Below are 22,224 nucleotides of genomic sequence, written 5' to 3' on the forward strand. Positions count from 1 at the left end.
AGAATTCATACATTAATTCTAACTTCATTTCTGAATATCACAGATTTTCTTTCTTCTAGGCTGAGGGCAAGTCTATTTATTACCATATTCTCTGTATCCACTATGACAAATGCCTGTAACTCCATAGAGCCAAATATAAAAGTACCACATGCGCTACTTGTACCTTAATTAATGGTCATAATTTGGCTAATTTTTTGCTTATAAAAGACTTAGTTTGAGAGTCATACATTGAAAAGAAAGGAAGAAAGCAGTGGTGAGGTTATTTTATAGTTCCCACAATGACAATCAATTGGCACGTGGGCAAAACAGGGTAGCTGAAAACTGGAAAAGATTTGGGGGTCACTAGAAGGGAGAAGCAGCCTATAACTAACTAGACACCCTACTAAGGCACTACTGTAAGTTGGATGTCCCTCATTTGGGGAAAAGCTTATACTTTCTAAGACTTTTTTCAGCATAACCTCAGAGAACTAGTTTTCTACAAAGTTAACAAGTCTAGGAAAGGAAGCCCAAACTAGCAATATGCTAATTTGAAAAGAAGATTTGAAGTTTCATTGTACACGGACAAGAAATGCCTACTGAAAAAAGCACCTTTATATCTGTAGAATACAAGTACTAATAATCTTCCTCAAATCACTACGAATAAGTTTCCTCAAATCAGCAGCAGTTATGCACACAATTTGTATCTTTTAGAGAAGTTTAATGTTTTGGGTAAAGAAAAATTCTAAGATAACTGAAGTTTACAGTACTATTATGCATAAGCTAAAAAAGATTTTTTAAAATGAGAACACAGAAATTAGAAAAAGCAACATTAGCAGCTCCCACTTTCAAAACCTGACCACTTTCTTTTATTGTTCACAAATACTACTCAAAAATCAAATATTATAGTGGGTATTCAATGGATAGCTCAGCACCCATTGTTCAATGGACAATGATATAAATACTGCTATAACGATGCCATTTAGGGTTTTCACAAAACCTCTTTTTTTTTTGGCATGAACAGGCACTGGGAATCAAACCCGGGTCTCTGGCATGGCAGGCGAGAATTCTACCTGCTGAGCCACCGTGGCCCACCCTTCACAAAACCTCTTACCCGGAGCCCGTGAAAACGAGGATTACTGTAGAACAGTTTCATCTGCTCAGATGGAAGAGGTCCTAGCACCTTCTGAATAGTAAAAAGTTGGTCAATTTCACTTTCTCCAGGAAATAAAGGCTGTCCGTCACTAAGCTCCCCAAGAATACAGCCCACAGACCACATGTCGACAGATTTTCCATAGGGAGCTCTGAAAAGCAAAGGGAGAGATAAATCTTGGCAACTGAAGAAATACGTTCTAATAATTTTCAAATTATTTTGAACAGATTCATGAATAAAGCACATTTACGTATTGAGGGAATTAAAAAGTAGCACATGGAAAAAAGTAAGGCTGAAAAAAAGAAATCATGGATATACAAGTAAAATTCCAGAACACAAGTGAATAAACCTAAGCTACCAGAGCCATCAGTTTAACAGCAATTTAGTCAGTACATACTGATTCAAAACCTATTCACATCTGGGTATATTTGAACATGAATGGCTTAATAAACCCTAATACAGTGCACACATCCGATCTGACTAATGCCTCACTGTGGGGAATGAAATGCTTTTAAAAAGTGTATTGTCCAGGTAATTATCCTTTAGCTATTTTTTTTTAATTTAGTCTATTAAAATGTACTACTGACTTATGTGCTTCTTAAACAAACATTGAATATTATTTAACCTTTGATTACTGAGAGTCATAATTTCTAATAGCTAGGAATGTACTAAGCTCTGTCTTATTTATTTGAATATGTAAGGAGATTTATGACAGCTATCTTCGGCAAAGCATTTTTCAGTTTATAACTTTTTTCTAGGATCTGAGTTTACTTACCAGAAGCCTATAAAAGTGTTACTGTTATTAATAAATAGAGGCTATACATGGAAATCTAGGTATCCCCCGAACAGCTATGTATCTACATCCCAGTACCTACAGACATAAGTCAAACCATACAAGGCAGATTAAGTAAGAAACCATACTCCTTAAGTTTCAAACATTAACAATCCAAGCTTTAAGAAGGGAAAGCCAAAATAAAATATCTGAAAACAACACAGGATGAAATTCTAGAATGCCATAATGATATAGTAATAATATAAAACTTTATCAAATACTCTAAAATAAAGCACTTACTAATATTGAACAAAAATGCTTCTAGGATGATAAATCATTGCCAACAATGAGGGAATATTTTACTTTTCTGATTTCCTTCCTACAAAAACCTAAGAATCATATTAGGAAACTTCATTTAAATTTTTTTGGTAGATTGTTAGGGGAAGGAATAAATCTAATCTTACATTTATATCTGTATATATAGAGAAAATTCATTCCATAGTGCAAGATAAAGAAAGCTATGGAAAATCTCCCCATACTCACTGCAAGTTATTTTTCTTCTTGTCAACTGATTTGAATAATTTATGTAGATGGAACTATTTTAAATGTCAAAAATAAAGTCTCAAGAATGTATAAAAATTAAAATGCTTAATATATAACAAAGTATAACTGATTTCAAAGGGATTTTTACATAAGTAATCTGGCTCTTCAACTACTACTTGGCAACCATTTAATTTAGCAATAATTAATTTGGCTCAGATTAGTTGCACTGTCCTATCTACTTTTGGCAGCTATTACACATCTGTAGACGTTATGTCAGAATTCCTACAGGTATTATTAGGCAGCTAATACTCCGTGAAGTTTCATAATAAGGCTATCCTCGGAATGAACTCCTTGGGGCCACTTTATAGATAAAACTGTATCATAATGAGTTCTACCATACATAAGTCTTGGATAGATTTCTAAGAATTATCTACTTCATACTCATTTCTCTCATTGGCAAACAATGTCCAGTAAATTCAAGTCCAAACCCATCCCCCTCAAGCACCCACAAAAAAAATAAAGAAAAGGACTTTGCATCCCAGTGGGTCCAGAAAGAGGTATACAGAAGAATAAACATAATAAACAGACACAAAAGAACAGTCAACCCTAGATTCAAGTTTAAAAATTAGCACACAGAAACTCTAAAAGAAGAGAGGTAATAAAGTGGCTACCCAGGATTTGTTTCTCAGGATAAAGCAAGCTCTTGATTAAAAAAAAAAAAAATAGTAAAGTTTTCACAATTGTGGCCAGTAATTCCTACATGTCCAGGTCAGTAATGAATCAATAATTACCTCAGATAATTGGTAGATATTGGGAAATTAATTATTAACATTAAAAAAAACATCAGTGAGTAACAAACATGTACTCATCATGATCTTTGGAAGAAATCTATAAATTTTTATTGCTATAATATAAAAAACATCTTTCAAAAATTAAACTTCTCCTGTCCCCCAGATACACGTATGGAATTCTGAAGAAAAAGAGAGGAACCTACAATCTGTGCACTTGTCATTATTATCACCATATCTAATTCTATTTGTATAGCGTGCCTTCTTCTTTTCTCATTCTTGGGTGGTCCCAAAGAAGGAAATACAATCTAAGGGAAATAAGAAAATGCTATGACTAGGATAGGGAGATAATTATTAATGAAACTATTTGACGGATATCAGGATTACAATAAGTATCCTTCTTAGGCACTAAAGCTAAAATGTATTAAGAAAAAAATAAGACACTTAGAAGGTCCTTTTCTGGTGTTAACAAAGGGATGAAAGCACACTGAAAGTGGCAGGCAGGGGCCATGTAGATGGAGAAGTTGCTGAGGAAATCATTAATGCAATGCTTAAATAGCCATTTATTATCAAACAGTATTTACTTTGTTCAGAATAAAAATAGCAATTGGTTTGGTATTTACCAAAGTGACTAGACAGAAGAGACACTCAATAAGCATTTGTTAAGTGAACAAATGAATGAATGGATGAATTGGCTCAAAATATGTCAGGGTGTGTGTTTACAGATTGGTTTAGACAGAATATCAAAGTGTTGACATCTACATTCTCAATGTGGAAGATGATTAGCAAATATGGTTGCAATAATTCCTCACATTCTGGTATGCTTGCCACTTTACAATGTGACATTGCCCCACTCCTCCCATCAAGAGGTGGAGTTTATTTCTCCAACCTTGAATCTCGGTTTCACAGTTATACATGTGTGGCCAATGAGATATTAACAAAAGTCATACAAACAGAGGCTTGCCCTCTTCCTGCAGGGAACTCTTCTGCCATCAGATGAAGAAGCCTGTGCTACCCTATTGGAGGATAAGTTCCCAGGGAACAGAGATGTCCTATCCGAACTAAGGCCCCCTAGACCAACCAACCCCCAGATGACCTGTCAGCTGACTGTAGCAGCATGAGTGACTCTAGGAGAGACCAGGAGAAGAAACACCCAGCTAAACTCAAATTGTTGACCTCTCAAATTGCTGACATTCAGAATCATGAGCAAATAAAATAATGGATTTTTTATTAAATGTTGAGAGGGTTTGCTGCAATGTAATAGATAAATGATACATTTAACTAACTGAAGTTCTTATTTTCCATAGATGACCTACAAAGCTATTGATATAGGACCAGCAGATGTGATGTCTTACTATTTTGGGAAGGTAACTCACCCAAGTAAGAGTTCTGGGGACCGATACCACCTGGTGGCCACATATTCTGTATAATTAGCATTATTGCCTTCTGACAAATTCCGAGCAAAACCTGAAAGGTAGCAAAGCCCAAAGGCATAATTTTTTAAAAGAAATAATAATTTCATGTTGGTAAAATATTTCAGTGCTAGTAATCTTTTAAATTAACTTGTCTAAAGCACAAAATGACTGTTATTGAAAGGCCTGTTTATCATATTAAAAAAGCTAATCAATGGCTCATATATCAACTAAAACTTAAAATATATTAACTATCATACCAGTCTCTATTCTATGCTAAAGAAATTCATGTTTTCAAAGTCACTGCATGTTTTTGTAAATATTCAGTGCATACTTTAAAATCAGGTAACCCAATATGTGCAAATCTTTGGAACAAAATGAAGTCCCCATAATACCCAGAAGTCAAAGTTAAACTAGTGTATAGATGTTCACTAATTCCACCTTGTGACACATACATATTATTTTCGTATCAATTGCTGTTGGACAGTTGCAGCCACTATGTAAACAACTAACAGTTAGCAATGTTGGTACAAGGCAGGCCAAAATTATTTTCATCTCCTAACATGACTGAGAAGCATACTGGGGGTATCTTAATTACCTCAGTGACTTACACTATTTTCCTTGCCCTCTCAAACGGTTTGGGGCCACTTCAGAGCCACAAAATAAATTGGCAGGATAAGATAATTATTCATTTAACTCATTAAAAGCAATATATGTTAACTTTAAATAGTTATAGGGAACCTGAACATTAAAATTAGGGGTAAAATTTAAGGTTTTGTAACGAGGAAAATTGCATTCCTTAAAATTAAATAGCAAAAAATTAAAAAACATAACAAAATCTAAAATCCTAACTTCAGTTAGTCATTATTTCCTTGCAAAGCATAATTTGAAGAAATGTTTGTATTTTTGAATGGGGTTCTTCATTCCAAACAAAGGGAGCTGCACCCTCTGGGAAGGAAAGCAATTAGAAAGCCCTTGTTGGTACATATCCACAGAACTTCTTTACTATTTTAAAGTTTTTTATTTAATAAATGAAGTTAAATAAGGAGCACTCTTCTATTATTTACCATTTTACAGGCATTTCATTTGCATTTATAACTTGCTGTAGAAATTTCAGTAACTCTGGAGTTTTAACAGATCACCTCCCCATAGATGTATAATATACATAATAAATGGTGCATGACTTACATAAAAGTATCAGTATGATTTATTTGGTAGTAATCATGACCATGAACAGGAAGTCAGAAATAGATAGTGATCCTGAAAATCATAACACTAAGGACATGCTAAAAATGCCAAGATCAAAATCTTTTAGATACACTATTTGATATTTACTTTTAATTCTCCTAAGCACTTAAGGGGTTTAGGATATAGCAGGAAACTTTTTTGCAATATTCCTTATCATAAACTATGAAGGAAATTAAGTCTTTTAAAACATTTTTTCTCAGGTAAGCAGGTTTATGATATTCACTTTCTTTGAAAATAGTGAGTGAAAATAGCTGCATGTGCCTTGAAGTGCTACAGTAGTGAACAAAACTGGTCATTCTACAAAGAGAATTCTTAGGATGTTTCCACTTCTCACCTGTGTGGTCCCTCTCCTAAATTCTAATCTAGTCTAGCTTTTGTTTATGATAAGGAGAGGCACTGTAATTTATATGTGGATAACTACATTGCATTAAGATGAAAAAAAGTCGTTATTTGTCAGCATATTGATTAGGTGAAAGTATAATTTTATAAACTGATTCATGACCTTAGCACTGTAATTTATAGTTTTAAAACTTTTTTGAATTATATTAATTTAAATATTTAATACAGTTATATATAGGAGATGATACATATTTTTCACCTAGGATAGAGTACAACTTAAAACTTCCTTATAAGATCAACCAGAAGCTGAATATTATACATCAATTACGAATCTCATTCACTGAACTATTAAATGGAATAAATGGAAGACTCTAAAAATGTCTTTTGCCATTACAAAAATATAACTGTCACACATACAGAATACATACATGTGTATTTAGATAGGAGTATCTTTAGTTTTTATAATTAAGCCTAGAACAATTTCTACCAACACTCAAAACATTTTTTTTTACCCTATTCAAATGAGAAGTTCATAATGATATTTCCTAGAAAACTTTCTTTCTGGATTTGTTAGGTGCTGGGCTTATGAACAGATGCACGTACATGTAACCACTTTGTATGAATTCTCCTTGAAGAAATACTGTATAATGAATTTAAAAACAGTAGAGCAAAGAGGGAATAGTATTCCTCCAGTGAGCAATCAATTTCTCAATGTATGACCCAATAGAATGTTCCTCTGCCAAACTGAGTCAAAACAGAAAAAATACTTTGCATATGCCTTCAAAACCTACCTGTGCGCTCTATTAACCCTGTAAAGACCATGACTCAATTTCTTTTTCTGTTGTTTTTTTTTACTTACCGAAGTCACACAGTTTCAAAACATCATTGTGGCTGATTAAGAGATTTTCTGGCTTTATATCTGGAGTATTAAGATTAAAAAAACAATCATTAAAAATGTTCAATTTTCACTCTCCTTAAAGATTCATTTAAAAAGCCATTAGCTACACCTAAGTAAGAAGGGCAGCCAGAGGGAGGAAGCTGAGCAGGGCAGTGGCCCAGTGAATTGGAGGATATGTTACACACAGGGAGACTGAGCAAAAATGTAAATATATTGAGGATTATGTAGTCAGGAATTTTTCTGCAAAATAGGGGAGGAAGGAGGATGAACCCTGTGTGATACTGTGTTGGAAGGGAAGGTACTGGTGTGAACTAATGCTTTCTAACACACGCACATACAAATACATACCTTAATAGATATACAGATATAAAATTAATTATAGATGTTTCTATATTCTATGAAAGTTCTGTCCACAGAGAGAGCCTGGAGGCAGCAACAGCCCAATGGCAGTGGGCATCCCTACCACCATCCAGATCTTGATTTCTAAAACCTTTTTCCACAAATAGAAGAGGTCTTCTTAGAAAAAGATGTGCTGGGGCAAAGAAAGTACAAATGAATCTGGAAGACAGCTAATACCAGGAGGTAAGGAAATGCTCATGTAAAGGGCACAGAAGCCAGTTCGAAGGACCAAATCCAGGACACTTTGAGCATCAAAATAAATAGTAGTAGAAGTGGATTATAACTCATTGAATAAAATATCCTTGTGTCCATGCAGAGTTAAATAAGTGAATAAATAAATAGGGAGTAGAGAAAATTCTGCCTCATAGTAGAATGCCAACTATTAAATGTAGATTAAGTAACAGAAATAGAAAAATCACCGTTTGGTAACAATTGTAGTAATAATTCAGGCAACAAACATCATATATGCCAAAACTTGTGGGTGAAAGTTAGATGAAAAATGGAATATTTACATAGTCTCAAAGTATGTCTCCACAAAAATCTTAGTAATTATAAAGAGAAAAAGAACAACTTTTTATTGAAATGACTTGGCACATACCATCTTATTTAAGTATACATCACCAGACCAAAATCATGTATCACCCTATAGGATGCAATGAGAAAAACTTAGCATGGCTTCCATGATATCCCTGGATCTAATTATGAAGAAGGATCAGATGATCCTAAATTGAGACGCACGCTACAAAATAACTGACACATTAACTTTAAGAATGGTATGGTCATGAAAGTCAAGGAAGGACTGAAGAATTGTCCTGGATTGAGAGTATGAAGAGACATGAAAACTAAAGGCAACACATAATGCTTTATTAGAGCATTTTCTATGAAGTACATTGTTGGGACAACTGGGAAAACATTAATGGGTCTCTAAGGGATGGGTATATAGGAGTTCTTCCAACAGTCCTGGTACCTTTTCTGTAATTTTGAAATTATTTCAAAATCAAAAGTAAAATATATAAATATTGTTGCCATGTGCAATACTTCCATAAACTTCTTATTCAGGCTAATATCATAAAACTGAAAGGACCTGGAAAAAGAAAAGTTCAATTTTCAGCTGACTGACAATGTTCAATCATTAAAACTGTACTTAAAGATCCAAAGTAGTTTGTATGGAAATCTGTGGCAGTAAAAAGCGTAGTAACACATTTTATGCCGATAATTAAAAGTTTCAATTAATTTCTTTTCGAGAAACACACAGCTCCACAATTTCAAATGTATTTTTTTCCTTTAAATCTTAATGGGATTAATTTGATCTCTGAAAGGAATTTAAGAATGACTGAATCAAAGCAACATATTTCAAGGAACTATTATTTCATAAATATTAAAAACACAAAATTTTGGAGACAGAAGAAAGGTACCCTAAAACGCATATGAGAATAAGTAGCTAGCATTAGACTGGAGAAAAAAATATGTATGTATATTTTCTGTTATGGTTTTCTGTGTTATCATTTTTTATATTTAGATATCATTTTAGCTTTTCTCCCGTGGTTCACAATTAAATATGTCTAATGCTGAATCCATACTGGATGGGAATCAAGGTAAGATTTCTAATTTTTTCCATGGATTAAAGATGTAGCAGGAGTTAAGGAGTACAAATACACAGAAAATGGAATGTGATTCTCTCCTCGGGAAGCATTCCACAATCCCATTTTTAGAGTATATTATCTATCACCTATATCATACAGTAGAGGTAAAAATGGAAAAAGGAAAGAATTTGGCATGAAATCTACAGATTTCAGAATCATGGTTTAACTACTGATTTACTATACACTTAAGTAAATCACAGTATTACTACAGAAATGTAGCTAAATCAGTTGTTTATTGATGTCCTCAAACTGTAGTATAAACTGTTGTTAGAATCATTATCCCAAATGCTAGATGTCCAGTTGATGAGGAGATCTTTCAATTCATGCCACCAATAACCTTGATAAGGTAACTGGTACACAAGTAGAAACATAAACTCTCTCTTTCTAGAAACAGTAGGAGTTGGCACTCTTCACATGATCTTTAAGATATTCTTAAAGTGAGAATATTTTAAAAGCAGTAGCCTTATTTGTATAGATAATTTAAAATGTAGCATTCAATTATCTTGTAATTCAAAGAAAAGAAGTGGATATTGCAGAATTTTCTGACAAATATCTTTTAGCTTCATTATTCTACCAATCTGTGCCCCACTGCTATAAAACTCTAGAATGCAAGAGAGATTTATCAGGGAAAGATAAACTATGTAGAGGAGAAGGAGATGCTTCACAAGTAATTTCAGCTTTATTGCCATAAATCACCACCTCCGGGAAAAACAAAAGTTTATGGAAGTATAAACATGGCCTTTATACCATGTTGATCATGCCTACAATCTACAAACAATGGGTATTTTCTACCAACAGGGGTAGGGAAAAGCAGGAGAGGAAGATACAGATTAGAGATTGTTGGTCTAAGAGGGAGTAAGAAGTGACTGTCAATAGGGCCGCAGTGACTAAAAGCCCATACATAAAATCTGATTCTGAATTGTTTCTCATTACCTGATCTACCTGCAAGACCAAAAGGCTCTCACCCCATCTCCCCCATAAGAGCTTCAAAGGTCGTATTTGTTGAGTTCTCTATGACACTAGGCGTTGCAACAGTTGAGAGTAGATTTGGTTATGCAAACACAAAGATCTCACCACAAGATCCAAATAAAGTTGTAGTCCATTTTTTTGGTGGCACAAAGGAAGAGCTAAAGGACAAAACAATCTCTCATATCATGAACTTTGAAAATGTATTTAACTTTTTAATGGAAATGTCAATGCTTATGGAAATAGTCTTAAAATAGTAATGCAGAAAATATTTTGTTAACATTAATTTGTTGTTTTCATTAATATCTCCATTTCAAAAATTCCATACTCACCTCTGTGGACAATATCATTCTTATGGCACCAGTGAATTGCTTTGATTAGTTGGTAGATATAGCTTTTTACTTTTTCAGGTGGAACTCCATTTGGCATTTCTTCCAGCAATTCAAGCATATTCTAAATATTAAATAGGGAGCCATTAATCTCCAAATTTAGGTAGACCCCTAAATCATGTGTTAATTTAAAAAAGCATCTTGGATGAAATTCACCCAATATACAGTGTGGACTTCTTGTTGTTTTGCTTTAAATCTATACCATTTTTCATGCTGAATCAGGATATTGTAATAAATCAAGGTTTGCTTTTAAGAGAAATCCATTTTCACTATTTCCATTGCTGGGAATAGAATGCCGTGTGCGTATTACATTTCCCCTAAAATCTTCAGCCATCATTTTAGAATAATTTCAAGGGAAAAATTAGGAAAATTAGGGATAAGACATTGTAATATATAAAGAGGGAAAAACATTAGTCATTTTAACACAGTATGCTGTCCATCTTCAATAAAACCTTGAAATAAAATTAAGTCTTGGAAATATTTGTAGAAGACGTGAACAATATTCTTAAAAGAAAAAAAGAAAAGAAACAAATACCCTAGATTAGAAATGATTAATACACATTTGTGCAAATATGATTGAAATAAAAATTCACAGATTCGAAACAAATAGATCTTCAAATATCTTAGTGTGGAGTCAGAGATCATTCTAAAATCCATGCAAAATTTTTTATTAGGTGGAAACTCCACTTAACCACTATCCACTGTATTTCCTGATTAATCAAACATTCTCCATTCCCTCTGTAAAGCAAAATGACCAAGGCCCACAGTACAGTAACGGCTTATTGTTTGTAGGCTACCATATAGGACAGCAGTTCTCAAAGTTGTTTGAGGATCCCTGGGGGCCTCTAAGACCTTTTTACAGGGCACATGAAGTCAAAACTATTTTCATAATGATACTAAGATGTATCTGCCTTTTTCACTGGGCTGGTGGGTAAAACTGCTGGCACCTTAGGATGAATCTAGGCAGTTAGAAGGAAAAGAAAAACAAAATATAATGCCAGTTTTAGTTAAGGACATCCTTGATGAAGCAGTAAAATTAGCAGTTTCATTAAATATCCATTTTTGAGAATAGGTCTTCTATAAAAATCAACATGACAAAATGAGAACATAGAAAACACTTTCACTACATTTTAAAGTATGATGATCGTCTTGATAAAAAGCCTGCAGGTGATCGTGTTCTACACTAAACTAGCCACTTTTTTTGGTAGAACACCATTTTTTTCCTCGAAAGAATGACATACAAGCTATGGTTATTCAGGGAGATATTTTCTCAAAAAACACATAAAATTAAACTGTCACTTGAAGAAAAACAACTGAAAACATTTGTTACCAATGCTAAAATTTGATCTTTGAAGTGAAAATTAAAATTCTGGAAAACTTGTATCTGTCACTGTAAGCTTGATAGCTTCCCAAGACTGAAAGTGTTTCCTGTTGAGGTCAGAAGTATTAAGATGTGACTTTTTTGATATTATATAGTGGAATGTGTCAACATTTGTGAGCTCTGATAACTCAGTGAGTTTTTTCCAAATGCCCAATGCTTCATGCTATAAAATCATGCCTGGGTGAAAGAATCATTTGAAAGAACAAGATAGGCCAGTGAAATTTTAACATAAAAGAGTACAAAATGTTCACTGATATGATTCCAGATGCTACATTACAACTAAACTTTAAGAAACTATCACTTGTTGGGTTTTGGTATAGTATTTAAAAAAAAAATCTGCAATTAATCTGAAAAGACTATTAAAATACATTTCCCTTTTTCCAATTACATAACTGAGGTCAGATTCTCTTCATACATTTCAACCAGAACGAATGTATTAGCAGTTATAAGAATCCAGCTGTCTTCTGTTAATCCAGATATTTATAATTTTAAGAATATAAAGGAGCCCTGAGATCAAAAAGTTAGAAAACCAGGCTCTAGTACAACTTCACAATTTTGTTCCCACCAGTCAAGTTATATGCATACCAAGAATCATTTGTGTTTACTCTCATTCCTATTTATGAAACCGATGTAACTGTTATTTTAATTAATGTAATTAAATAGCATAAGTCAATGAAATAATGTTTAAAAAAAAGAGTTGCTGTTTATAAGAAAACAAAGTTGAATACTTTGGGAAAGACTTAATAAAGAAATGCCATTAAAAATACTGCTAAGTGAGTGAGACAACTATAAAATATTGGCGGGGGATGGGTGGTGGTGGTGGTAAGTATAAATGTTGAAGGATTTTGCATTAGGATTGCTCTGCAAGGGTTTTAATTTTCTAGCTGCTAAAACAAATACTAAACAATGGGGTTGGCTTAACAATAAGAATTTGTTGGCTCACGGTTTCAGAGGCTAGAAGGCTTGCTTCTTACGGGAGGGTATCTTCTGGCTGGCAGGCAATCTTTGGGGCTCCTTGACCTGTCCATCACATGGCAGCGTCTTCTTTCTCTTGCAGATTCCGTTGACTTCCAGCTTCTGGCTGTTCCACGTGGCTTTTCTCTCTTGTGTACATTTCCTTTGTTTATAGGGACTTCAGCCACATTGGATTAAGGCCCACCCTCATTCAGTTTGGGTACTCCTTCACTAATAATATCTTCAAAGGTCTTACTTAAAAATGGGTTTACACCCACAGGACCAGGGGTTGGGACCTGAACATGCCTGTTGTGAGGGACATGATTTAATTTCCAATAGCAAGTGTTTTAAGCTCTTGCTTCATGTTAAAGAAACTGACACAGGATATCAAAGTTGATGAATTATGAGTATGATTTATATAAAAAAGATGATCAAAACTTCAATCAGAAGGTCAATACTCAAAATGCCTGGACCCCAACTATGATGAATAGTAAATGAATGTATATTTATATGTTTAAGTTAAAATAAAACATTTAAGATGTGTATGCATCATTTTTGATTCCCCATTTGAAATGCTTTTTTAAACTAACAAAGGCACAGGAGGTAACAAGTTCACAGAAAAAATTAAGAGAGCTTTGCACTAACGAAAATAAATTTTATCTCCCATTTCATATGCAATTCTAAATTCCTCAATGGCAGAATACTGTCTCCTGACAGCCATTCTTCCCTTTTTCTATACTAATATAATTTTTGTGGTGTCCAAAATTAAAGACTACATTTCCCAGCCTGTCTTGCTGGTAGTGTGGACATGCAACTAAATTCTGGCCAATGGCACACGATGGCTAAACCTTTATTTTGGACTTTGAGATCAAAGGCCACAATTCAAGGGTGGTAGAGCCAAAAGGCAGAACCACATGGGCCTCCTACAACTGTGGAACAGTGCTGCCATACCAGTCCTGTTCTGTGATCCTTTGTATTTGCTGTACGTGTGAGAGACATAAACTTCTATTCTGTTTAAACCACTGTAATCCTGGGTCTCTGTTAACCACTGTAGCCAAACGGAATTCTGCTTGATATCCCCTTCCCCCTCCTTTTCTTGCTCTTTCTCTCCCATTTAGTAAATAAATTTTGCTTATTCTTCAAGGTAGAGTACGAGTTCTTTGGCAAGGTCTTCTACTATCTCAGTGCTCAATGACCCGCTGCTTCTCAGAACTTTATTCTGTGGGCAACAGTGAGCTCTGAGAAGCAGGTAACATAATAAAATCAATATTTTTGAAGATTAATATAGTAGAATTGAAGTATAAGAGAGATTTGAGGATGGAATATACCTACTAGTTCAATACTCTAAGGTTTGAAACAAGGGCTTAATTAAAAATGGTCAGTGGAAACAGAAAGGGAGGGATAGATCTGAAAAACTGCCAATAACTTCTTTTAATGTAAATATTTTGTAAGATTACATACTCTATCCAACATAGTTCATTTATATTTAAAAATTCATCAGTTTATCATTCATCTATCAAATATGTATTGAATGGTTACTATATCTTAGAACAGAAAAGTGATTATCAGATAGGGAGGTAGGAGAGAGTATTTCCTTCCCCCATCTTACCCCTGGCAAGAAAGCTAGCTCAGAATCACTTAGGAGAATTCAGATACTGGGCAACACTCTAACCCTGAGGGGCATCTTTCTCCTTTCACTCTTGAGACTCATCATCAATTGTTAGTCACTGTCACCAATGGTCACCTTCTACTTAAAACCACAGGGGCAGAGGAAAGAATACTGGGCCTAGGCTCAGAAGACTGGAGTTCCAATAGCAGCTCTGACACCAGCAGAGAGATCTTAGACTTGCCAAATCATCTCACTTAATGAGGGAACAGATTCACAGAGGTGACATCCATTTTTTCATACTAAATTATTATTAACCACGAACAATCACCATGAGTAGAACAGAACAACAATCCATTTTTTTTAAACAACTTTTTTTTTTAATATCAACTTTTAGTTTTGTGTTGGTGGGGAAGGTAGTTTATGAGAAATACCTAAATTGATAGATGGAAAAAACTACCTTAAAATGGTTTCAATTTGCAAAATAATTCGTAAAGGCTGAATTAATTAGGAAGCTTCATTACTCAGTCAATCATTTTGGCAATACTGCTCTCCATTTTGTGATGATGATGGTGAGACTCTATACTTAATGATAAAGAAAGGATCTTGGAACTGACCTAAAGTAAATATAAACCTCTTCAGTTTTCATCTTCTTTAGATAATAACATAGGAAATCAGTAGGGGCCATCAAGGAACCTTCTTAAAAGGTTAGTGTGGCTTCTGTTTATTCTACCATTGTTAAAGCACTTACTTATTTAGTTCTTGACAATAACCAACTGCTATAGGTCAGGTGTTCTCCAAGAAATCCATAAGCAGACAATACTGCTAACTGTAGTACCTATTTGCCTATAGGCCACATTATTAAAGTTGTCACTAAGATAATAACTTTTTAAAAAGTACTAATGCAAGGGTGCAGATAACTTGAAAAATGCATGCTTTTCTTCTCTTCTATGCTTCCAATTCCTGCACGTGATTTCATCTATCCTCTCAACCACACCTTCCTTCAAGCACATCTCCTTCACTCAAATAAAGGAAATGAAAGGCAATTCACAAACATTGCTTTGTGAGCCCTTTCATTTGCTGCCCTATGTCTGATTCAGACTCTCAACCATGCTTGCATGATATCTTATGCATACCTCTCTCATCCTTTACTAATATTGTCAATTTACCTGACTCCCTCAGAGGCCTTGCTTTAGGTTTAATAAAGGAAATCTAAAAATTACTTCTTGAACAGGAACCAAGACTTCAGAAGCCAAATCAGTATATTGTGTGAGATTATCTCTTTACAATTAAATTGCACAATATTCTTAAATATATTTCAGGTTTTTTCATGATTATGGATACTAGGTTCATTTCTAAAGTCCTCATATTATTAATACATTTACAAGTCATTAAGAGATAGTAATGAATTCATACTAGATAAAAATAATAATAAATTTAAAAACAGCCCCAAAGAGAAGAATCAAACAAATCTCCATAGTATCAAGTAGCAACTTACTTTTTCAACATACTCAAACACCAAGTACAATTTCCCCCGCCGACGAAAGGCTTCCTTCAGCTCCACAATGTTTTCCTGTTTGAGAGTACGAAGCATTTTAAGCTCTCGTAGAGTTGTTTCTTTGACTTCTTCATTTTCTAGAATGTAAACAATGGTAACTAGAGTAAAATTAAAGCTTTCAAATCACTATTCAATGAATTCCAGGCACATTGAAAACATACCAATTCACCTTCCACTTTGAGTACTTCTGCAAAAAAAGCATAAGGATAGACCCTGCTCCACTCAACATTGTGGAGTGAGACACTTCAGGGCTTCAATGCTTTGAACAGCCAGCAAGAACTGGCAGAAACATCTTTCTCAGAGCTTCAGAAAACAGCTAAAGGGCTGCAGTAATGGGGCAAGTGGGAATCAAGGAACAGGTTACTTAAAAAGGTAGGATTTCATAGCATCCTACCTGGCCCTTCCCTCACCCCTTACCCATAAGGTATGGAGGAGCAGGCCCACGCTCCCAGTGCAACTCCCTGGCTGTGGTTCTGGAAGAAGCAGAGCAACACTCATAAACATGCTGGGGACATGTATAGCTGGTCAATCTCTCTGATGTGGCCTGAGGTCACTGTCCTAGAACTTGCCCTGTGTGTAGAAGGTAACTCATGGAACTCTCCTAAAGAACACTGCGGGAGGGCAGTCAAGTCCTGCTGCCTGGGGCAATGGATTGTTAGCCGTAGGACACATAGTGTAGTGCCCAGGATTGTGAGGAAACTTTTTCCTAGGGCCACATGTGCATGTCCAAGACAATATAAGGAGGTTCCTAAACTTTGGCCTCGAGGTATTCTCTAAACTCACTCTATGGATAAGCCCTGAAGGAGAGTACTTACACAGGACAATCTTCAAAGAATGGAAAACGTGTTTTTTAATTTTCTTTTTATTTTCTTTTCCTTCTGTTTCTTTGGGGGGGGGGTTAGCTCTGGCATTCAACGACAGCTCTGACAGAACAATAGCTGGATAAATGCTTAAGGAACCAACATCTCAGTCTAAAGTCCAGGGATAACACATAAAACATTAAATGTCCAGGTTTCAACAAAACATTACAAACCATACAAATAGGAAGTTATGGGCCAGGTAAAGGAGAAGATTAAAGCATCAAAAACCTTCAATGAGGAGGAACAAACCTGGGACATATCAAAGACTAAAAATATGGTGCTAAATATGCCAAAAGAGCTAAAGAAAAACATGGGCAACGAATTAAAGGAAATCAGGAAAATGACAGATGAACATAAAGAGAATAACAATAGAGAGATGGAAATTATGAAAAGGAACCAAACAGAACTGAAGGCCACAGTGACAGAAATTTAAATTCCCTAAACGAGGGTTCAATAGCAGATTGGAGGTGGCAGAAAAAAGAATCAGTGTACTTGAAAATAAGTCAACTGAAATCATCTAGTCTGAGGAGCAGAAAGAAGAATAAAGAAAGGTGAACAGAGTCTCGGCAACTTGTGGGACACCATCAAGTGTACCAATATATGTACTGTGGAAGTACCAGAAGGAGAAGAAAGACAGAAAGGGCCAGAGAGAATGTTTAATTAAATAATGACTGAAAACTTTTCAAATTTAACAAAAGACCTGACTATAAACATCCAAGATGCTCAATGAACCCCAAACAAGATAAACCCAAATAGACTATGGCATATTATTATCCATCAAACTGTCAGAATGCTAAAGATAAAAAGAGAATTTTGAAAGCTGCAAGAGAGAAGAAACATATTATACAGAAGGGCACCTCAATAAGATTAAATGAAAATATCCCATCAGAAGCCATGGAAGCAATAAGGCAGTGGGATGACATATTTAAAGTGCTGAAAGAAAAAAAACTTCTAAGAATTGTGTATCTGGCAAAACTGTCTTTCACAAATGAGGGACAGATTAAGACATTCCAAGTTAAACAAATGCTGAGTGACTTCATTATCATCAAACTGACCCTACAAGAAATGCTAAAGGGATTTCTGAAGGTTGAAAGGAATGGACACTAGACAGTTGAATGAAGCCACATGAAGAAATAAAGATCTCTGGCAAAGATAATGACATGGGTAAATATAAAGCCAGGTCTATCGTATATTTTATTTGTAACTTTACTTTTCTACTTCCTACAGGATCTAAAAGGCAAATGCATAAAATGTAATGATAAATCTCTGGGTCTGTACTCATAATGCATAAATGAGTAGTTTGGACAAAACCTACATAAAGATGGACGGACAGAGGGGTACACGAACATAGTATGTGCATGCTACTGAAGTTAAATTGGGATTAAAGCAAATGAAATTGTTACAGATGTTAAATCTAAGCTGCATGGTAACTAAAAAGAAAATGTTGGAGGCGGGTGTGAGGGTAGTTCAGTGGTGAAATTCTCGCCTGCCATGCGGAACACCCGGATTTGATTCCTGGCCCATGCAACTTTCCAAAACAAACAAACAAAAGAAACCAACAAAAACAAACAAAGAAAACAATCTGACAAATGGTGCTGCAATAATGGGATACTTACATGGAAAAAGAATGAAATGTGACCTTGCCATATGGCATACAATAAAGAAAGAAAGAAAACAAAATATTGGAGAATATGCAAGCTCATAGAGACAAAAATTAGAATATAGGTTTCCAGGGGTTTCCAGGGGGAGGGGGAATGGGGAGTTAATGCAAAATGAATGTAAAGGGTTTCGGTTTGGGGAGACGGAAAAGTTTAAGTAATGGAAGGTAGTGACAGTACTGCAATATTGTCAATGTGATTAATCCCACTGAATGACAAGCTTGAGAGTGATTAAGATGGGAAAGAAAGCTTATGTGTATATATAGTCCACAATTAAAATAAAAAGAGAAATTTAAGAGACAATGACAATTAAAGGCTCAAAGGGAAAGTATTGGGACATATGAAAAAACTAGAATATAGACTGCAAGTTTTATATGAATGTTAAATTTCTTGAACTTGATAATGGCACTTAAGGTAGTTACATAAGTGGATATCTTTGTTCTTAGGAAATACACATGGCAGTATTAAGTGTTCAAGGAGCATGATGTCTAAAACTTACACTCAAGTTCCAAAAATGGATTGATAAATAGACAGACAGATGGATGGGCAGAATGATATGGGAAATGCAGCAAAATGTAAAATTGGTAGATCTGGATATGGGGGGGAGTAAGGGTATGTTGGAGTTCTCTGTAGTATGGTGCTTGTATTATTTTTCTAACGTTCCTATAAGTTTGAAAGTACTTCAAAATAAAAGTTAAAAAACAAGAAGTCTTTCCAGGAAGATGGCCAAATAGACTAGCTCGAGTTAGCCCTGCTCCATGGAAAAGTTAGAGAAGGGACAGGAGAGCGACTGAGGTAGTGAATCAGGAGTATGGCTGACCTGGGAGAGCCTTCTGCACCACACGGGGCAGCCCTGGTTGCAAATGCCGAGGAACTAAGAGGTAGAAAGCTGGAGCCTGGCAAGGAGGTGCAGAGCCATTGAGCCTACAGCAGTACACGGAGGACGGGAGCCTGGGACTAGGAAGTAAGCCAGCCCACCTTCCTTGGGCGCACTACCCTCACCAGCACAGCCCCGTAACTGGAGACTCACCCCACACCCCCAAACCCCATCACCTGCTCCTATTCCCTGCGCTCCAGGCACCCCCACCCCACCAGCCCACAGTGCACGTACCTGAACCCCACCCCCACCCCAAGTGCAGCCCAACTCGCCTCTCCTGCATGCCTCCCAAGCACTACCTCCCCCTCACTATTCCCTATAGGCTGTTGCCAGCGCATAAAGGCTGTGGGCCACAACCTCCATACCTAGGCTACCTCAGCACCCCCATCCCACCCACAGTGCTGCACAGCCTCACTCTGCCCCGCCTGAGTTCTGCACATCCATTTATGGCACGCCAGGGCCTACGCATGTGCACAGGCCCCCAATCACGTCATTCAGCCATGGGAATCACATTTCACAGCAGTCCTAGAATCGCACATGTGCACGGACCTCAACCATACTTTCCAGCTCTGAAAAAGTGCTGACCTGTGCAGCCAGGTCACATCTGCCCCCAATCCATGAAGGCATAATGCTGATTTGCTGCTACAGGCTCTACACATGCACATAAAGGGCCCTGTGCCTTAGACCAGTGCACACCAGGGTTACACCCCCCCAGACTGGTGCACACACATAATTACATCCTCCCTGGCAGCTGGGCACCCACGTTCACAGGCATCAGCGTAACATCCCCAACCTGCGCCTATACTTGCCCTGAATCAAATCACCGCACTAAGTGTCCACTCTGTGCCCTGCTCCCTACTGTACAATCACCCCACAAACAAGACCTTAGACTGCTGAAAGAAATCAACTCCCAAAGTAAGTCAATCAAGATATTTACATGCCACAAAGACAGCAGAAGATCACTAAGAATATCACAATGTAGACAGATATAGCCCTGCCTAACGACCAAATTAAAACACCAGAGGAGACATAGATGCTGGAACAACTAATCAAAGATGTTCATACAACTCTACTTAATAAAATAAGTGGGATAGCAAATAACATAAAAGAGATTGAGAAGACAGTAGAAGAGCAAAGAGGAATTTGAAAGAATAGAAAAATAGCAGATACCATGGAGATTAAAGACTCTAGTGACCAAATAAAAAACATACTAGAAGCACACAACACCAGATTTGAAGAGAAAGAAGAAAGAATAACTGATATAGAGGACAGGATAACTGACTTCGAAGACTCAAAACAGTAAATGACAAAAAAGATGGAAAAATGTGAACTGGATCTCAGGGAAATGATAGACAAAACAAAGCACACAAATAAAAGAATCATTGGACTTGAAATACGTCATTGGTAAAAAAAAAAAAAAAAAAAAGAATCATTGGGGTGGGCCACAGTGGCTCAGCAGGCAAGAATGCTTGTCTGCCATGCCAGAGGACCCAGGTTCGATTCCCAGTGCCTGCCAATGTAAAAAAAGAATCATTGATGTCCTAGAAGGAGAAGAGAGGTGTAAAGAGCTAGGAAGAGTAGTTGAGGATATAATGGGAGAAGACTTCCCAACCCTCATAAAGGATATAAATATACAAGTAAAAGAAGCCCAAAGAACTCCAAACAGAAGAAATCCAAATAGGCTTTCCCCAAGGCACACACTAATCAGTCTGTCAAATGTTGAAGAGAAGCAGAAAATCCTGAAAGCGGCAAGGGAAAAACAATCTACTATGTACAAGGAAAATCAAATAAGACTGAGTTCAGACCACTCAACAAGGACCCTGGAGGCAAGAAGGCAGTGGTATGATATATTCAAGGTCCTGAAAGAGAAAGACGTCCAGCCAAGAATTCCGTACTCAGTCAAACTGTCCTTCAAAACTGAGGGAGAGATTAAAGTTTTCACAGACAAAGAAGTCCTGAAAGAATTTGTCAACAAGAGACTAGCCCTCCAAGAAATACTAAAAGGAGTTCTGCCGGCTGAAAAAAAAGACAGGAGAGGGATGTCTGCAGGAGGGCACAAAATTGAAGAGTACCACTAAGGGTAATTTAAAGAATACAAAAAGAAAGAGGAAAAAGAATAAAAATAAATACAATACAGCAAAATTTAAAAAAGATAACAGTGGAATCAAGAATGCATTTTCAGTAATAACTTTGAATGTTAATGGACTAAACTTACAATTAAAAGATACAGATTGGCAGAATGGATTAAGAAACATAGTCCAGCTATATGCTACTTATAAGAGACTCAGACACAAGGATACAAATAGATTGAAAGTGAAAGGATGGAAAAAGATTTTCCACACAAGGTATAACCAAAAGAAAGCAGGAGTAGCTATACTAATATCAGACAAAATAGACTTTAAATGTAAAGACATCATAAGAGACAAAGAAGGACACTATATAGTAATTAAAGGGTCAATTCAGCAAGATATAATAATCATAAATGTTTATGCTTCCTACCAAGGAGCTCCAAAGTACATGAGACAGATATTGGCAAAACTGAAGGGAGCGATAGATGTTTCAACAATAATAGTAGAAGACTTCAATATACCACTCTACTCTCTATATAGAACAACAAGACAGAAGATTAACAAGGAAACAGAGAACTTAAATAACTTGATAAATGAATTAGACCAAATAGACATATGTAGGTCATTGCACCCCAAAGCACAAGGTTGTACTTCTTCTCAAAAAAGAACAAAGTCGTGAGGCATGCAACAATGTGAATGAACATATGGGACATCTGGTGAGACAAAATAAGCCAG

The 22,224-nt window shown here is 35.9% G+C and overlaps 1 protein-coding gene across 6 annotated transcripts in view; it reads right to left on the bottom strand.

Annotated features, from left to right (window-relative positions):
• Positions 1-22,224, bottom strand: part of CDKL5 (cyclin dependent kinase like 5) — a 259,957-nt gene that overhangs the window by 54,741 nt on the left and 182,992 nt on the right. For all 6 annotated transcript variants that reach the window (XM_077145674.1, XM_077145678.1, XM_077145675.1 and 3 more), the window contains exons 5-9: positions 15,966-16,102; positions 10,470-10,590; positions 7,091-7,150; positions 4,609-4,699; positions 1,091-1,280 (exon numbers count right to left, since the gene is read on the bottom strand). In XM_077145674.1, the coding sequence (XP_077001789.1) occupies positions 1,091-1,280; positions 4,609-4,699; positions 7,091-7,150; positions 10,470-10,590; positions 15,966-16,102 (599 nt within the window). The remainder of the gene's footprint in view (positions 1-1,090; positions 1,281-4,608; positions 4,700-7,090; positions 7,151-10,469; positions 10,591-15,965; positions 16,103-22,224) is intronic.

This window comes from Tamandua tetradactyla, chromosome X (genome assembly GCF_023851605.1).
Source record: "Tamandua tetradactyla isolate mTamTet1 chromosome X, mTamTet1.pri, whole genome shotgun sequence".
In the NCBI taxonomy this organism is placed as follows: domain Eukaryota; kingdom Metazoa; phylum Chordata; class Mammalia; order Pilosa; family Myrmecophagidae; genus Tamandua; species Tamandua tetradactyla.